This window comes from Ahaetulla prasina, chromosome 3, assembly GCF_028640845.1.
Source record: "Ahaetulla prasina isolate Xishuangbanna chromosome 3, ASM2864084v1, whole genome shotgun sequence".
Lineage (NCBI taxonomy): Eukaryota > Metazoa > Chordata > Lepidosauria > Squamata > Colubridae > Ahaetulla > Ahaetulla prasina.
The window spans coordinates 190,296,020-190,313,135 of NC_080541.1; the positions used below are offsets into that span (position 1 = coordinate 190,296,020).

The 17,116-nt window shown below is 35.0% G+C and overlaps 1 protein-coding gene across 7 annotated transcripts in view; it reads right to left on the bottom strand.

Annotated features, from left to right (window-relative positions):
- Nucleotides 1-880: 880 nt before the first annotated feature.
- LOC131194271 (RNA-binding protein 12-like) overlaps nucleotides 881-17,116 on the bottom strand; it is a 55,772-nt gene continuing 39,536 nt past the window's right edge. For all 7 annotated transcript variants that reach the window (XM_058175070.1, XM_058175064.1, XM_058175066.1 and 4 more), the window contains 9 exons: nucleotides 12,890-12,988; nucleotides 11,403-11,489; nucleotides 11,257-11,316; nucleotides 10,709-10,842; nucleotides 10,114-10,168; nucleotides 9,984-10,035; nucleotides 8,007-8,140; nucleotides 4,688-4,924; nucleotides 881-3,622 (listed from right to left, as the gene is read on the bottom strand). In XM_058175070.1, the coding sequence (XP_058031053.1) occupies nucleotides 3,506-3,622; nucleotides 4,688-4,924; nucleotides 8,007-8,140; nucleotides 9,984-10,035; nucleotides 10,114-10,168; nucleotides 10,709-10,842; nucleotides 11,257-11,316; nucleotides 11,403-11,489; nucleotides 12,890-12,988 (975 nt within the window). In that variant the 3' untranslated portion in view covers nucleotides 881-3,505. The remainder of the gene's footprint in view (nucleotides 3,623-4,687; nucleotides 4,925-8,006; nucleotides 8,141-9,983; nucleotides 10,036-10,113; nucleotides 10,169-10,708; nucleotides 10,843-11,256; nucleotides 11,317-11,402; nucleotides 11,490-12,889; nucleotides 12,989-17,116) is intronic.

Sequence of the window (17,116 nt, forward strand, 5' to 3'; positions counted from 1 at the left end):
TCTTGTTTAACTTTACTTTTTTGTATTTTTCTCTTTTTTAGAATTTGTATTTTAACTTTGTGAATAAAACAAAAAAAATTCGAAAAAGAAATAAAGATACTGAAGTGTTAGATAGCTTCTGCCTTTTAGGATCAGTGTTAAAAGATTCAGCAGCCAAAAAATAAGCTATAGGTAGATTATCAATTAATACCTTAGAAAAGATATTCAGATGTTAAGATGTGTCTAGACCTACAAATTATGCAGGCACTGTGGTTTTTTCTCTCTATGTACTCTATGGAAGTGAAAGTTGAAAAAACGAGAATACTTTTGAACTTCTGGATTAGAGAAGATGCCTGAGAATATCATTGGTAACCAAGAAAACTAAATGGGTAGTTCTCAGTTCAAGCATAAATGACCATCTTAAACAATCATTATCTTGGACACATTAAGCAACGATGTGTGAGCACACATAGTCTCCCTGGCCCACCACACTGACAGAAGATTCTATCATAGGTACAGAAGATTCTACCATTACCTTTGCGGAAATAAGATGAACTGTCAGTTTGTGTGTGTGCGTAAACTGACGGTAGGCATCAAAATATCCTGGGGGAAAAAACACTAAAATAGTTGTCTTGAAAATGGTTCACAACATCAAATTTCTCACTATCAGATTCTTTAGCCTGGCATATGTTGGGACTTCAGCTTCTGGAATTTGTCATCAGTATTGCCTTTGATTCTGCTAATGAAATATTCAAAGAGCATTCAAGATTCATTTATACTAATGCTCTTATTATTGATTACTGTATGTTTATATTAGGAAACCCCCCAAGTTCCCCATGCAATTCATTGAAAACTGTTTTCATCCACAACCGAGACGTTTGATTCAAGTAAGAGGCTTAGGTTTTATACGGAGATTTAATAGAGAATGGAATTCTTACATTAGAAACATTATTTCCATTAAACATTTAATCAAACAGTGCAATAGAAGATTGTCCAAACAGGCAATTTTCAAGAAAGCTGGACATACCTTTTAAAAATTTGGCTTAAACATTTTAAAAATTTGGTGTGGTGGTTAAAATGCTGGCCTAGAAACCAGGTGACTGTAAATTTTAGTTCTGCCTTAGGCATGAAATCTAGCTGCATGACCTTGTGCCACACATTCTCTCTTAGCACAATTCATCTTACAGGGTTGCTGTTACGAGGAAAAGAGAAAGAAATATTCTGTATGTTCTCAGCTTTGACAGACTTATAAAAGTAATAAAGGCAGAATCAAAAAATCTGAAGAGTATGAATTCCTCCTAATATTCCTCCAAATATAAAAACACTATATTCTACTTCTGAGAAATATTTTTAATACAAATAAGTATTAAAGTTGCTGAGTGCTTCTCAACTGCATTCTAAATTTGTATTGTTTATTTTACCATTTAAAAATCAATTGTTAGCATTCTGGTATGAGTATAGGGTAGGCCCTGCAAATTGACTCCAAACCCCTGTTGAATGAGAAATCTTAAAACATTCAAAAGCAAAAAGGATGCAACCTCTTTGGAGTGGTTCCATTGTGGAAAACACCTCCCTAAATCTTAAATCTATTATGTGTGTTTTGCATTCTGTCGTGACAGAGAACAAGTCTAAATCTGTCTAAAAATGCAGCAACAGCAACTTTTCTCAAGGGTTTGAAAATGGACACAATATTATTTACTATAGAGTAAATTTCAACTGAGATGAAATACGATGAATATAATGTGATTATAGGGGAAGTCTTCATGACCACACTTGGACCCAAAATTTCCACTGCTAAGCAAGGTGGTTATTAAGTGAATTGTACCTAATGTTATGATCTACTTGCCACAGTTGCTGAGCAAATCACTGTGGTTATTAAATGAATCCTGAAGTTGTTAAAGAAATCCAGCTTCCTCCATTTAATCTGCTTCTTCAAAGCAAATGGGAAAGTGATCACATGACTCCAGGACACTGCAACTATTGTAAATGCATCAAAATTGCCAAACACCCAAATTTTGATCATGTGACCATGGGGATGCTGCAATGGTTCTAAGTGCGAGGGTCAGTCATAAGTCACTTTTTCACTGCTGTTGTAACTTTGAACGGTGGCTAAATGAATGGTTGTAAAACATTTACTTTACTGTAGTCAAAGTACCTTTGCTTGATGTATTCGTTAACAAAGCAGCTCTATTTGGATCAAAAATGCAAATTCAGCATCAGATAAGCTATTTCACTATCTAAGCACAGATTTAATTTCCTTATATTTGGATTTGTAAATAATATTTGATATTACTGATCATTAAATTTATTCAAACACATTTTCCTTTCGATCAGTAAGATTTGAACTTTCTTATAAAAAGCTTTGATACTCCAAAATTATAAAAACTATGAAATGAATTTTCCAAAACTATAACTGGAAAGTATTTAGTCTAAACTAGTATTGCTGTAACTAAAAGCATCCAAGAGTCCTGCAACTTATGGATCAGCGGCATAGCAATTCTTGAAAATTATACTCATTTTTTTTCTCATTTTTTCTTGCCACTTCTCCACTGAGTATCAGTCAAATACAAAAATGAAATATACTTTATATACTTTTGAAATATAAGAATCAAAATGCCCTTAAGAAACAAATCTGAATGTAAACAGCATTATTTAAAATATTAAACAGATTTGTATTCAGCTTTGGTAATGTATAGTAAAATTCCTTTAACAAGAAAATAGTTTTAATATTTGTCATTTCATAAAGACCCACAACAATTAAGGAGGCAATGCTATAACAGTGCAAGAAGATTTGTCTTTCTACAGACAAGAAATTGTCCAGGAATATATAATAAATGATGTATATAGATATATATACAATATATCATTTATCATTATATATTATAATATATAATATATATTGTGTATTATATATACACATACATTTCTATACCACTGAAAAGGTTCACAGAAGCTAGAGGTTCATGCATAGGTCAACTTTTTTTTTTAGTGAATTTCTGATATATGTAACATATCTGAACTTTTATCATAATATCAGATTATGTTGCATAAAATATAAGATTGTGCTAAAAATAATATAGTATTGAGGTTACAATAACTATGTCTCAAGGACCATCAACCATTTAGTGATCTAGTATCATCACTTTTCCAAAACCACTAAGATCTATTCAAGTTATATAATTTTAATAAAAAAAATATACTGTAAAGCTTTAATCTTGTTCTAACCCAAGTTTCTTCAATTTGATTCCATGCTATACAAAGATATGCAGAATACAAACTAATAAGCCAATCCTATGATTTGAGATAGCCACTAGATTCTTAGTGTATATTTCCTTTATATTTCCTATATGTGTACCATTCTTATTATTTTCTGCATATAATATGAGCAATATATGCAGAACCACAGATATGTTTTTGAGTGCAGTATAATTAGATGCCAGAAGATAAATGCTTTCATTAAAAAAACCTTTTGTCTCCACTATTGTTTTCTTTACTGTACATTTAAGCAATAAAAATATTCTTTGCTTTATGGTTGCTTTTCCGAAGGCAATTTTACAGGAGTCAGGCCAGCTTTCTTGAAGTAGGAGACTAGCTGTTTAGGGATTTCAGCCAATACTGCCTGGGAAAGTGCCTCCCGAGGAGCCTATGAAAAAAAAATGTATTATATAAAATCATGAATGCTATACAGATATAAAACATATTATTTTGCATGTAACATTTCACAATATAAGAAGAAACTTAACAGAGAAAATAGATAAAAACAGGAAATACCATACAAGAATAAGCAATGAAATGCCCAGTTTTTATACTGCTACCCAGAATTAGTAAAATGGAGTCATTTAAGTTAAAAAATAATAAGATGAATTACGCATTTCCAAAATACTACTTTGCCTCAAATATCTTTTACAATTTACCATACCAGCATACAAAGCAGTAAGTTTTAAATTTCTTAAAATAATTGGTTAAGAAAGCAGAAAAAGAATATATCTTGCCTCCAATACATTTTGTCACACCCTTGTGAATGTGGATCATATTAGTTGTTTTTTAATCCAAATACTGCAAGCAGACTTTAAGCAGAATTCAAAATTGAATCTGTAACACTGGAATAGATGCAACATTTTACCTACCTAGACACTAACCATAGTAAAACAGAATAATAAATACAGACAGGGAGCTCAAATTTCTAATCCCAAGGAAGAGGCCTTCTTATGCTGTTAAATATGGCTAAGAAATGGGCAGAATTAAATCTGTTACGAGTTTCTGCCTCTGAAAATCTTTTTCAGTATTTTTTTAAAAAAGTTAAATAGCCTTCTAGAACTCTAAATGATTACATCAGATCAGCGCTCCAGATACTGCTATCATCAAGAGTATGTTCAAATTAACCTATTAAGACATATCAAGTTAAGCTTACATTTCTTGATATAAAATGTCTCACACAGTTATTTATCTTGATTCACAATCAACACTGCTGTTTGTAACTAAAATAAAGAAACTTGTGACTTTCCAGATAATGTAGGCTTCCAATTTTAATTTACTGCAAGAGTTTAATAATTTACTTAATGGATCAATATAATCTTTAGGGAGAAAAGATTCTTAAGCCCTGGTCCATATTCTGTAGTTACTGGTAGTTTAACGTCCTGAAAGCAAAATGGTTGAAGCAGCATAAAAGCGAATACGATAAATAAAACAAATAAATATGGAAACTTACATTTTGGAACTGTCTAAAAGGCACAAACTGGACAATATCTCGTGCAACTGGCTCCCCGGCCAATGACTTCAAGACACCATCATCCCCATCCAAAAATTCCATGGCTTTGAACTCAGCACTGCCAACACCAATGATAATGATAGACATGGGCAGCTTGGAGGCATTTACGATGGCTTGTCTAGTTTGGTCCAGATCAGTTATTTCCCCATCTGTGATTATCAGTAAAACATAGTATTGCTGCAAAAGACCAATCAATAAAAATTAAGTCAATAAAGCTTATATACTAAAATGGATTGGAATGAACAGTGCAATTATTTTTAAGTATCAGTCCTGATCTCAATAATTACAGTATGTTCAGGTTTTGCTTTGTTTAATTTATTTTAGAGGATGTCAAAGGACTACCTATATTTTTATAATGAGTTATGCATTGGTATGACATTAAGATACGTTCTTTTTAGTAATAGCTTCAACTTTATAGATTTTTTTCTAAACAGATGTGTCTAGCTTCATCTTCGGAAAGGGAGTCTCTAGAGGTCTCAAACTCATGGCCCAAAGAACGGATACAGCCATATTTTCTGCAGCCCATCTATGGTTCATCCACTCATTCTATCTTGCCTTGAACAATCTGCATTCATGCATTCACTCAATTGCCTCCAGTGCCTTGTTCACCAGCCTTCCAAGAAAGCCTTAAGGAAATTGGGAACAAATGGACATGGATTCTGAATGCAGACAGATACCACCCTGTTTTCTTCTCTCTGGATCTGTCTTCCTCAGGACTGAGGGGCAAGACTGGTAAAAAGGCAACTGGAGGTTAAGCCTGGCAATGGCATTCAATTAGTGTATAAGAATTCATATCAATTTTGCAGAAGAAGTGCATAAATGGTTAGGAGACAATAAGAGACAGTCTTGGGAAAGGAGAAGGCATGAAAAACAGACTCACTATTCCCCCCCACTACAGAATCTGGTTGATTCAAGAGAGAAACTCTAACAGGCTTTCAAAATTCTTATGTCCTACAATAATGAAGTAGCATTTTATAATCTATATAACTCTGTTTTCTGCCTTGGCCTACTCTGAAGTGCTGATAACCGCTAGGCTAGAGCAGATCCGGTCATTACAGGGAGAAGCGGTGCATACTACTTGTTTGTGATGGCGAGTTGTGGCTATCGCCCAATTCCTAAAAAAACACCCAGAAGGAATGGTGGCAATTCCCCACTTATCACAGGGAAGGATCAAGATGAAGTCACATGAGGCTGCCAGGGCTACAGTATCACCTCAATGCTAGGTTAGTAGCAGCATATTTTCCACATATGATAAGACATAAGGATTCGGGGCTGCAGATCTTCCATTGATTTCTCCTCCCCAAACTGATTGGCAAAATAAAGCAGCAAACAGTACCATTCTTTGGTTCTCCCCAGCTCACACATTTCAGACTTGGGCTTTGAGATGAGAAAGTCATGAAAAAGGACATCTCTTTCTCCGAAGTAAAGGAAAAAAGAGCAGTCAAAAGAAAAGATTTGTAACACCCTTCTGTGCAGAACATGCCCGCATGGAAAAGGTGACCAGGGACTAAAACACTGATGGCTAACCTTTTCCCCACCGCGTGCCAGGATGGGGTGGGGTGGGGGTAAGGTTTGCGCATGGCCGTGCCCACACCCATAATTCTATGCGCCCCGCCCTCACGCGCAACCACCCTCCCCCCCCCCCCGCTCCTGGCACACGATGGCCCGGTAGGCCCATTTTTCTTTCTCACCCGGCTTCAGGTCCTCTCTATGAATATGGGTAGGGTGAAAACAGCCTTCCCCACCCACTCGAAGACCCTCTGTAGGCCCAAAATGGCCCGTTTCCCAACTTCCGGTTGGACAGGAAGTGACATTTTTTGCTGTCCCCAGCTTCCAAAGCCTCTCTAGGAATCTTTGAAGGCTGGGGACAGCAAAAAATGTCACTTCCTGTAATAATAATTTTAATATTTACATTTATATCCCGCCTGTCGTGTCCCACTCCTCCGCTGCAAGACACAACACCGCCCTTCTCCGAAGACTCAGGGCGGCTTACAGTGTATAAGGCAATAGTCTCATTCTATTTGTATATATTTACAAAGTCAACTTATTGCCCCCCCAACAATCTGGGTCCTCATTTTACCTACCGTATAAAGGATGGAAGGCTGAGTCAACCTTGGGCCGGGCTTGAACCTGCAGTAATTGCAGGCTGCTGTGTTCTAATAACAGGCTTCTTACCAGCCTGAGCTAACCACGGCCCTTTGTCCAATTGGAAGTTGGGAAATGGGTCATTTTGGGCCTCCAGAGGGCCTGGGGAAAGTTATTTTCGCCCTCCCTAGATGCATAGAGAGGATCTGGAGCCAGGTGAGAAAGAAAAATGGGTCTTCCCCATCCCCCGTACTCTCTCCAGAGGCAGGAAACAGCCTGTTTCCCTATTTCTGGTGGGCCCAGAAGGCCCGAAAATCAGCTGGCTGGCATGCACATGTCCGCTAGAGCTCAGCCAGCGTGCCCACTGATATGGCTACGCGTACCACTTGTGGCACACATGCCATAGGTTCGCCATCATGGGACTAGAGGGTTTGTCCTGGTGAAAGAAATCTCAATGCAGCTAGAAAGCTTTCTATGGAAGAGGCAGATAAGGAGGCAGTTGTTCCTACAAGAGGAGAGTTGAGAAGAGCCTTTTTAGGAAGTCAGCTGTAAGAACTGGCTGAGATTTCTGCCAAGAATAGGAGGGTTGCTAGATGGCAGAAAATATCTTAAAACTTGTTCCACTTTTACTAAAATAGCAAACGGCTTATTTGTTTAATCAGAGGATTGGAGGAAGGAAGAACAGACGTGTCTCATTTGGAAACTGAAGCTTCTCTTTAAATCAGGGGTCTCCAACATTGGCAACTTTACGACTTGTGGACTTCAACTCCCAGAACTCCTCAGCCAGCACATGCTGGCTGAGGAATTCTGGGACAAGATGTCCACAAGTCGTAAAGTTGCCAAGGTTAGAGATACCTGATTTAAATGATCTGTCGTCCCTAGACAGCCTGAAGGCTTTTAATGGTATGGAATTACAATGGTAAGCATTCCCAACTTTGGCTGAGGCTACTGAAAGTTGCAATTTATCAACATCTGGATGGCCATACAGTCGATTAGGAATTAAAACATGATTATTACATGTAAATAACTTTTGTATCAAAGAATAAAATGTTTTTGGTGTGGTGGCCCTCGAACCACGTAATCCTTATGAAGCATTTGAGACAACCTGAATTTCAGCCTCCTAAATTTAATGAAAAGTAAATGTGTAAAACAAAACAACATCAAGCCAACTCACAGAAGCACTTTTTTCTTGCACTGAATGAGCAGCAAATCTAGCAACGTGATTTATAATTGGGGAGAAGTTTGTTGGACCATAAAGACGAATCTGAGGCAAAGCCTGTCGATAGGCATCTATAATTCCTTGGATTCCTAAAACAAGGAAATAGCAGAATTACTTAAAAACTTTGGACACAGTTTTTTACACATTTTTCAAATCTTTCAATAAAGGAATGGGATAGCAGTCTACTTCAATTAGGTTGGTTAGTTACCTATATGTTTATGGAGATTCTCAGTCATCCAGGTCATGGTTGTCCCAAAGGTGCTTTTACCAGAAAGTCCAGTTGCCTCTTGAAAAAACACCTTTGGGATTATTTACCTATTGGTAGTTCTTGGGTTATCAAGCAATTGAGACTTGAACTTCTATCACTAACCAATGCAGTTGTGAAACATGGCATAATGTGACTGTGTTGCTTAGCAAAGGCAATTCTGGCAGACCTGGTTGCAGTCATTAAATGAAGAATGTGTGATGAACATGATCACAATTTCTGACTTCCTGCCAGCTTCCCATTGACTTTGTTTGTTAGAAGGCAGCAGGGAACATCAGAAATAGCTCACTGTGATGTAATGAAAAGACAAGTGCCCAATTGCAATCACATGACCGCAGGGAAACTGGAACAGCTGGAACTCCAAGTACCATAAGTCACTCTCATTCAGTGCCAGTGCCAGTTTGAATGGTTGCAACCTGACGACTATCTGTATTCTCATTTCATTCACTCCCATTAGCATGGTCGGATATTTCATTTTTCAAATATTTCATCTTTTAAGAGGAAAGTGATGATAAAAACATTATTAACAATAGTATATTGTACTATTCTCTCACAGATATCAGCCATACTTCAAATGGGAAAGTGATTTGGAAAGGCCTTCAACAATTATTTTAGTGTTGGATAAGATTAAAAGAGACAAGTGATTTGTGTTGCAAAAGAGCAACACAAAAAAGCAGTTGTGTTGACCATCAACAAAAATTAACTTCAATTATACTTCAAAAACTTCATTAAAAGCTTCAATAAAAAACTTCAAAGAAGCTGAGTGACTTTGCATCAACCCAACCCACAGAGTTGTTGTGGGAAAAATAGGAGGAAGGTGTGTTGGATGTGTTCAGCACCTTGAGTTATTTGTACAAACGATAAATGATAAAACAAACATACACCAAGTTCATTTTGCCTCATAAAGAATTCCATAAAATTTGAAAGGTTTTGTTTTTGGGTGAAAGTAAGTTATCAATAACATATATCACATACATCTAGTATTAAATTATTTAACAAAATTCAAATTTTATTCTTTTAAATAGGTGTGAGCTAAAACAAATTATTTCTTGGCTACTGTGTATAATAAACTGGAGCTGCCTCCATCCTAAGCAGTACAAATTCCTGTTTTATTTTTTATAAATTAATTGTTGTTCTCCCAATTACACTACTGTTTTATCCCAAACCGAATGTTATACAAACCAAAGCTTTATTATAAGGTGAAATCATAATACTATTTACATTCTTTTAAACAGTGAATAAAGATTTCTAAAATGCAGATCCTTAGATATGCTACAGTAATGATCATGCCCAAATACCAAGGGGTAAAATGCTCCCAGTTTGGACTGGATTGCGCAATCCGGTAGCGATCATGGCTGCTGATCTGCCGATCTAGTAGCGATGGCAGAGCAAAGCTCCGCCCACCTGCCCAGGTGTCATTATTTCATGGTTTTAACCAGGAAGTAATGTGTTTTTTACCTTCTGCGCATGCGCAGGTCTGCGTGCGCATGCACGCCACGTGTACTTCCGAACCAGTAAGGAAGGTAAGTAGATTTCACTCTTGCCAAATACTGATCGTTCTCAAAACTATTGTTGTTCCTGTTACGATTTTTAATGAAGAATCCCTCATAACCTTTTTGTTCTTTCCTTTAAAATATATTATTATTAGACGAAAAATAAATGATTACCTTGGCAATAAGGGTTTGCAGGATTAAAGTTCAGTGCAAATTCATGGGAAACCTAAGAAGACAGACATATTAAGACATGGAATCAAAAGTAACTAAACACTTATAACAGTAATTAAAGTAAGAAACCCACCTGCCAATCTGGAGGAACTTGAGCTCCAAATCCAAAGGCAGGAAACAGCTTATCACTGAAAAATGAACCAAATGAAACAAAAATACTCAGATCAATATTTTTATTTTGTTTTAACTGCAGGTTGAACAAAATAAATCATATTTAACTTTAACTTGACCAAAGCTAACTGAAGATACATAAAGATGTAGTTAGCATGATCTTTTCTAGAGTGGTAATGTTCAGAAAGCTAGGTTATAAATTCAAGTTTCTTTTAAACTGAAGTAGAAATGGCATTCTAATATTCTTTATCATACAAGAAGTCATAGCAGTTCTTTAAATGTGGTTCACTCATAACTTTTATAATACCATTTTAAACACACAATGCTACTTTATGAGACAGTGGATTAACAGCTTTCACTCAAAAAGAACCAATAAAAATGTCAAAGGCACAGTAGACAATGAATTAATCTTAGTATCAAAACATGTTGGCAGCAAACTTCTAGCTCCATGAAACAAACTACCAGTTAAAAGTTAATATAGTTTGTAACAATGGACCTTTTGGAATCTTTCTAGGCCTTAGTAAGTAAATAAGCTAAAGAAGGTAAGTTTAACATACGTGTCATAATCCTGGACCACACCACCCACACACCAGATAGCAGTGAGATACTCATTTATTCCATTTGGACTAATATGGTGAAGAGAATCTGGTGACTTTGGATCTCCATTGGAACCAGTAAAATCTATCCCCACCTGATAGAAGAATAAGAAAGATAAATTAAATATTAGATAATATAAGAAACAGATTTCTACTCAATAACTTTAGGTTCAGGAAAACCCAGAATGCTGCTAAAATAGCTTCTGAAAAGTCAAAGGCAAATTAAGTTACTAACTTCATAGATGAAGGCAGATAGGTTGAATACAGGTCAAACATACTCTTTGTTGTATTTAATAGGTGTCGTTAATTATAGAGTAATAATGCTGTACAAAAAAGTATATTTAATTTTACTAAATGTATAAAACACATTTAGTAAATCAGTCATTTCTATCTTTATTGTTTTTAAAAAAGCATCTTAGAAAATGTTACCATGCAATTACTATTTAGAAAAATATAAATGCTGGAGCTTACATTTAACCTAGAAATCAAATACAGGATTTGATACTCACAGTGAAGTTAATTTGGCAACCACCCATGATATAATCCAGGAATGAATATTCTGTTTCAATCTGTGAAAAACAAAACCATTACAGTATTACAATTTTTACCTTACAATGACAGAAACATCAACTGGATGAAATGAAATTATTCATACCTTACAGGATTTCAATCTAATAATGCCAGAGTTTTTGTAACTCTTCTTTTTTCTTTTTTTTTCAGGGTGAATACATTCAAATTCAACCTATGTGAAAGGTATACATACAAAATCAGCTTATTGATTAATGTAATCAAGATTAACACTTTAAGATTAATTGGGAATAGTGACTCTGGTAAATCCAAATTAATTTAGAAAAAAAAAGATAACCAGGAATAACTTCTATCTATATTATTCATTTCTGACTTGTATCAAACGTTATGATAGTGGAAAAATGCAAATGTTAAAATCATTATATGAGCATAAGAATGGGGGAACTTAAGTTCCTTTATAAAGTCCCAAGTTACAACTGCCAGCATACAAGTGGTCATGCTTCCATGGGTTGTTGGAAATTGTAGTTCAGCATCAGCTCAATTCCCCCAGATTGATCCTGTCGGTGCAAGTGCTAGCAGAATAACCTGCATAACTAATACTTAATTGAAGACATAAGAAGCTGAAATAACTAGCACTAGTGAAGTCACACTTCAGAACACTGAAATGAACACTTCTTAAAGAATGAAAAACAATCAGATCCACTTATACAGAATATCCTAAAGGTGCACCTTGTAACAACTAGGATTTGTTGTATACTATAATTACTCCTCAGACATTTGAATCAAAAAGAAATGAATTTAAATATGTATTTTGCACTGTGACATAAAGGATTCAATTTTTTTTCCAATTTTATCATTTGTCATTCAGGATGTATAATAAAACTATCTGCCTACCAGCAGATTCCTGTGCCCCAAATACAGGTACAGTATGAAGTACAATGTTTTGTTTTACAATACTCTTATTTCAATAGAAAAAAAATTAGATTTTTAACTGACAGAATTTTTCTGAGATATAGAACATTGAGTTGTAACAAATCATGTGCATTTAAACCAAATTTCAATAGAGAATTTCTACAGTTATCCTCTCAATTTATGAATCCACTGGGAGAGCAGTCTAATACAGACAGAGAATTAAATATTGGACTCCCAACTGGTATAGCAGAAAACTAATAATCATTGAGAAGTTGAGAAGCTCTCCATTAAGAACTCACTGGAAAATTAAATCTCTATTATAAATTACTCGATTATTACACTACCTTTCAATTCAGCAAAAGATTAATCAGCATGGAGCAGAAAAATTGTATTCAACTAGAGAAAATTTACTTATATTAATGCTGCAACCAACTCAGCCATATAGCTGCTTTCCTAACTCTACCAGTTTTGATTCATAAGAATCAGAATGTTATCTTCATGGAAGGTTCAAAAGAAGGAAAAATGTAACTGTGAAACATATATAACTTGTTTTTTTTAACTTGTTTAAACACACACACATACACACACAAACATACATCTGCACAAAAAATATTGGGAGAATGAAAATAACGTTTTATTATCCTTCTTGGCAAAAGAATACAATGATTAAACGAATCAAATAATGTAAAATTAAAAGCTCACCGGAGAACTGTCACCTGCCTTCTGTATCTGGGACAGGGTACTTTCAAAACTGCCTATTAAATCATGTGACCCATCACTATCATAATCATAACAGTGCACCTGAAAGGAAAGAAACAGAGAGCAATAGACAAGGAGAATGACTGCTGCTCACCACTTGATCTCTCACTTCCAACAGCTTTGAGACGTTGCATATGAATTCCCCTATCAAGTCTGAACTGGTGTTGTCATCCATATCACTAACTGCCACCTAATAGTAAAAAAGAAACCCCCAAAATGAGTCCTCAGGGACCACTATGTAATATAATAGTTAGGTGTTCACTATGCAATGGGAAGGCAACTCAGATACAAAGCGTATTTTTAAAAATATGCATCACTGATCCAAGGATCAAATAATCCAATTACAGAAAATAAGCATTCAACTGGGAAACAGATGCAGAAACCTTAAGTGCTATTTGTTCTTCTCTATTTTATGAGGTTTTATGAGAACATCCATTCATGCAGAAACTGCAAGGCTCATACTAAGAAAAACAAGGAAAATATGACCTGAATGTCCATGTTAAATTAAATATTCAATATGAAATATAAAAATCTGGAAATCATACAGGTATTGTTTTTGTATCAGAACTTAAAAAGATATTTGAATAATGCTGATATCTTTAAGGAAAATACGTCTTTCATCTTATTGTTCTTGCTTACCTGTGATACACTAACTGCAGGGCTAGGTTTTATGTGTAGTGTTTATGAATATGCTGTAAATATTGTGTAATGTGTTCATCCTAAATATATTTGCTTGCAATCAACTTTTAATGACACTTATTTTGGACTAAAATTGTAGATGAAAACATCACAGACCAGAAATAAAGAGGCCTAGGAACCAAAATTTAAAAGCAAAATCCTTTAAGACGGTCACACTGATAGAAAAGACCAGAGACTTTTCACTAGATACAAAAGTAGAAGGTATTCTTTGCTACTACTTTAATTACAAAGCAAAATTCAAAAGTAAAAGGTATTTTTCTGGCAAGAAAAAGGATGTACCTCAATAATTACAGCAATACTTGCATCAGAATTGCCTTTTACATCATATAACTCATCAATAATCATTTGTTCTGATTTAATCTATTCACTAGCCTTTAGCTAGTGTCCAAAACATACAATCCTCCTTACACTAACCATCTGTTTACTAATGATGCTAGTTTTCAAACCTATGGATAATTAAATTTTTCTCTGAATAAAGTGGAAGACAAAAGCTCTGGAGGACCTATAAAATAATAATAGTGATTCTCAAATATGACCTATGGACTATCAGTGATCTCTAAACATTCACCAAGTGCTCCTCTACAGCTTCCCCATATTCTTGAGCTACACTTGCAGTCATAAGCCACATGTGGCAAGTCTCAGCTAGCAAAAATTTGCTTATCACTTCTATATGCCCCACATGAGAATGGCTGAAAATTGACAAATGATAATACAAGTCGCACTATGACAACTATACTAAAATTCAGAAAGTTGACAGGTAAACCACTCTTAAATACAGCTCCTAACTGTAGGTCTGCAAATGTTACGCTTAGTGGAACTGCAACCCATGAACAACCCCCAAAATAAGTATATACACAGGAAATGTAATAATGAGTATCCGAAAGTGGGTTTTATTTAGGCTTGAGATCCACTAACTCCTTCCAGTCAATGTTGACTAACTCAGAACACTCAAGAGATTCCTAGCAAAGAAAAGATCATTCTTCACCAGCAAGTTTCTCCTGTTTTTAAGGCATGGAACATATACAATAATTCAAGTGCTAACTAAATAATATTTTAATAAATTAATTAATAATCAAACAATGAATATTTCGGGATATAAAATTTAGTGTAAATGGGCCCTTACAATGGCAAGATTGGGAAAGCATAAAAATGCAACTATATCTTATTCACCCAAAAAATGTTAACTCCAATATCCCTCTAGATAATGCGGGTACTACGTTTTTTGTTTATAATTAATTTTCCAGATGCTGAGTTATTAATATTTCAAAATTTACTGAATAATAGAGTTGGGCTATTAACATCTGCAAATTGACCGTACAGCCAAGAGCAAATTCCCTTTGTTAACCTTTAAAGTAAGCTAATATATTAATAATTAAAGACAGATCATATGGGGAGAATCTAGTTAGGTGGCCACTGAGAGTTGACACCAATCTGATGGCATTTATTCAATCAATCTACTAATACTACTACCAATTCCAGGATAGGGTTACTTTGGATTGTGGTAAGATATAATAGTTTTGTGCTTTCATGGTTATTATAAAACTAAGAATAAAAGGCCCTTCTCCATTTATGAAGCAACCATCTAAAAATAAATGGTATTGACATTTGAAATAAATAACAGAATATTCTTAATGACAACTACTTTTCCTTGTCTGTTGTCATCTCTCAAGCAGCTTTAACTAAACAGGAGAAACTGCATACCTCTAATTTTTTTTTCTATAGGAGGATAAACAAAGAACATGCTGTTGCAAGGAGGAAATACTGTAGAAAAAATATTTTAGTCCAGGATCATCACCCATTCAAGAGGAAGAAGGAATTCACTGTATTTTTTTAGCATAAGCTTATCTTAGCATATGATAGCTATGTATTTCTAATCCATCAGTTTCTTATTTCATCCAATCTTCTCATGTCTACCTCTTCTGAATTTTTTCATATTTTTGAAACTTTTCTCCCAACAGAGGAAGAAATCATAGTTTAATTATTTCAACTTATGCTTATGATGTATTACTTATAAACCACCATTATAATTCATAATGCTGTATTAATATCTATTAGTAGTAGTCTTAAAGAATTTATTCTACATAAAATGTCAGATACTATCCTGTAGCTTTTTTACATTCAACCCCAGGTTGTGAAAATTGAATGGTGGTATTTAAAATCTAAGTTAAAATCAAATGTTGAAATGTTATATTAATGTCAGAGAGACAGGCCTGGTCAGGAAGAGGAGGAGTCAAATAATGAATTAGTCTAGAATCTCTATGCAAGCACAAGAGGATGAATCTAGCTCCCCTCCCCTGCCTTCGCCCCATGCTGTTGAATCTTATTTATCCTAACCCAAATACAAACCATCAGTCTGAAAAGATTCCTGTGTATAGGCTTCAGCAATAAAATAGCTAGTTGAACTCTTCATGTGTGGATCTGATGGATCTGATTGTTCACACCTGATAATTAATGACTAGGCTATTAGGTGACTTTTCTAATGAACATCAGCAAAATAAATATATTAGGCAGTTTCATACACAACTCTGAAATATAATTTTAAAAAGTGATTATTTATGAGTTTTGCATCACTGTGTTCTAGAATGTTTTGACAGGAGCATACTGGTTTTATAAATTAAGACTAAAATCTTATGCCAAAATCCCCAAATAGGTATTTCTGGTACATTCAGGTCATGTTTTCATATTTTATCACAATCAACAATATGTCACACTTACTTTACAAAATGCAAGCTCATACTTTATGTCTTCATAATCTTGGTCTTCAAGAAAAATACATTTCTTAAGTGTAAATGCTAAATAAAAATAGCATAATTTTTAAATATAGAGGTTATCCTCATTTAGTAACTGCCTTGGATAGCAACTGTTTGGAGTACAACTGTGATGAAAAAGTAACTTTGTGACCAATGCCCACATTTGCAACTTCACAGAAGCTCTCTATCAAATGTTTACCATTATAATCACTAAGTATTAGTGTTGTTCTGTGGTTGACTTGTTTTTTGTTCCACTCCCTCTTACAGAGAGGTTATCTAACAAGCTATCTTTTCACAGTACAGCTGTCCTAACCTCAAGCTCAGTTCTGACCTTAATTAGTTAATTAGATCCCTCCCACTGCTGCCTGATACTGACAAGACCCTAATCAGTTTCACATTGAAAAGCTTTTGTTTGCTTCCTAAGCAGCTCCTTCTTACAGCCATAAAAGGAATAGGTAAACAGCAGAAACTAGCAAATTCCTTTTGATGTGTATTCTTCATTGTGTGCTTGCTTGTTCTCTTGTAATCCCTTCCTCTGCAATGAATCTACATACAAACACTAATTAACTTTTTGTTAATTATGCCAGTGATAGGTGAGCATTCATAAAGTGGGGGAGAAAAAAGTGGTGTGGTGGGGGGGAAGGGATATAGAATCTTCTCTGTCACTCAACTTCATCTTCAGCTGATATCCAGAAACCTTCCCTATTGTTGGCGCTCATCC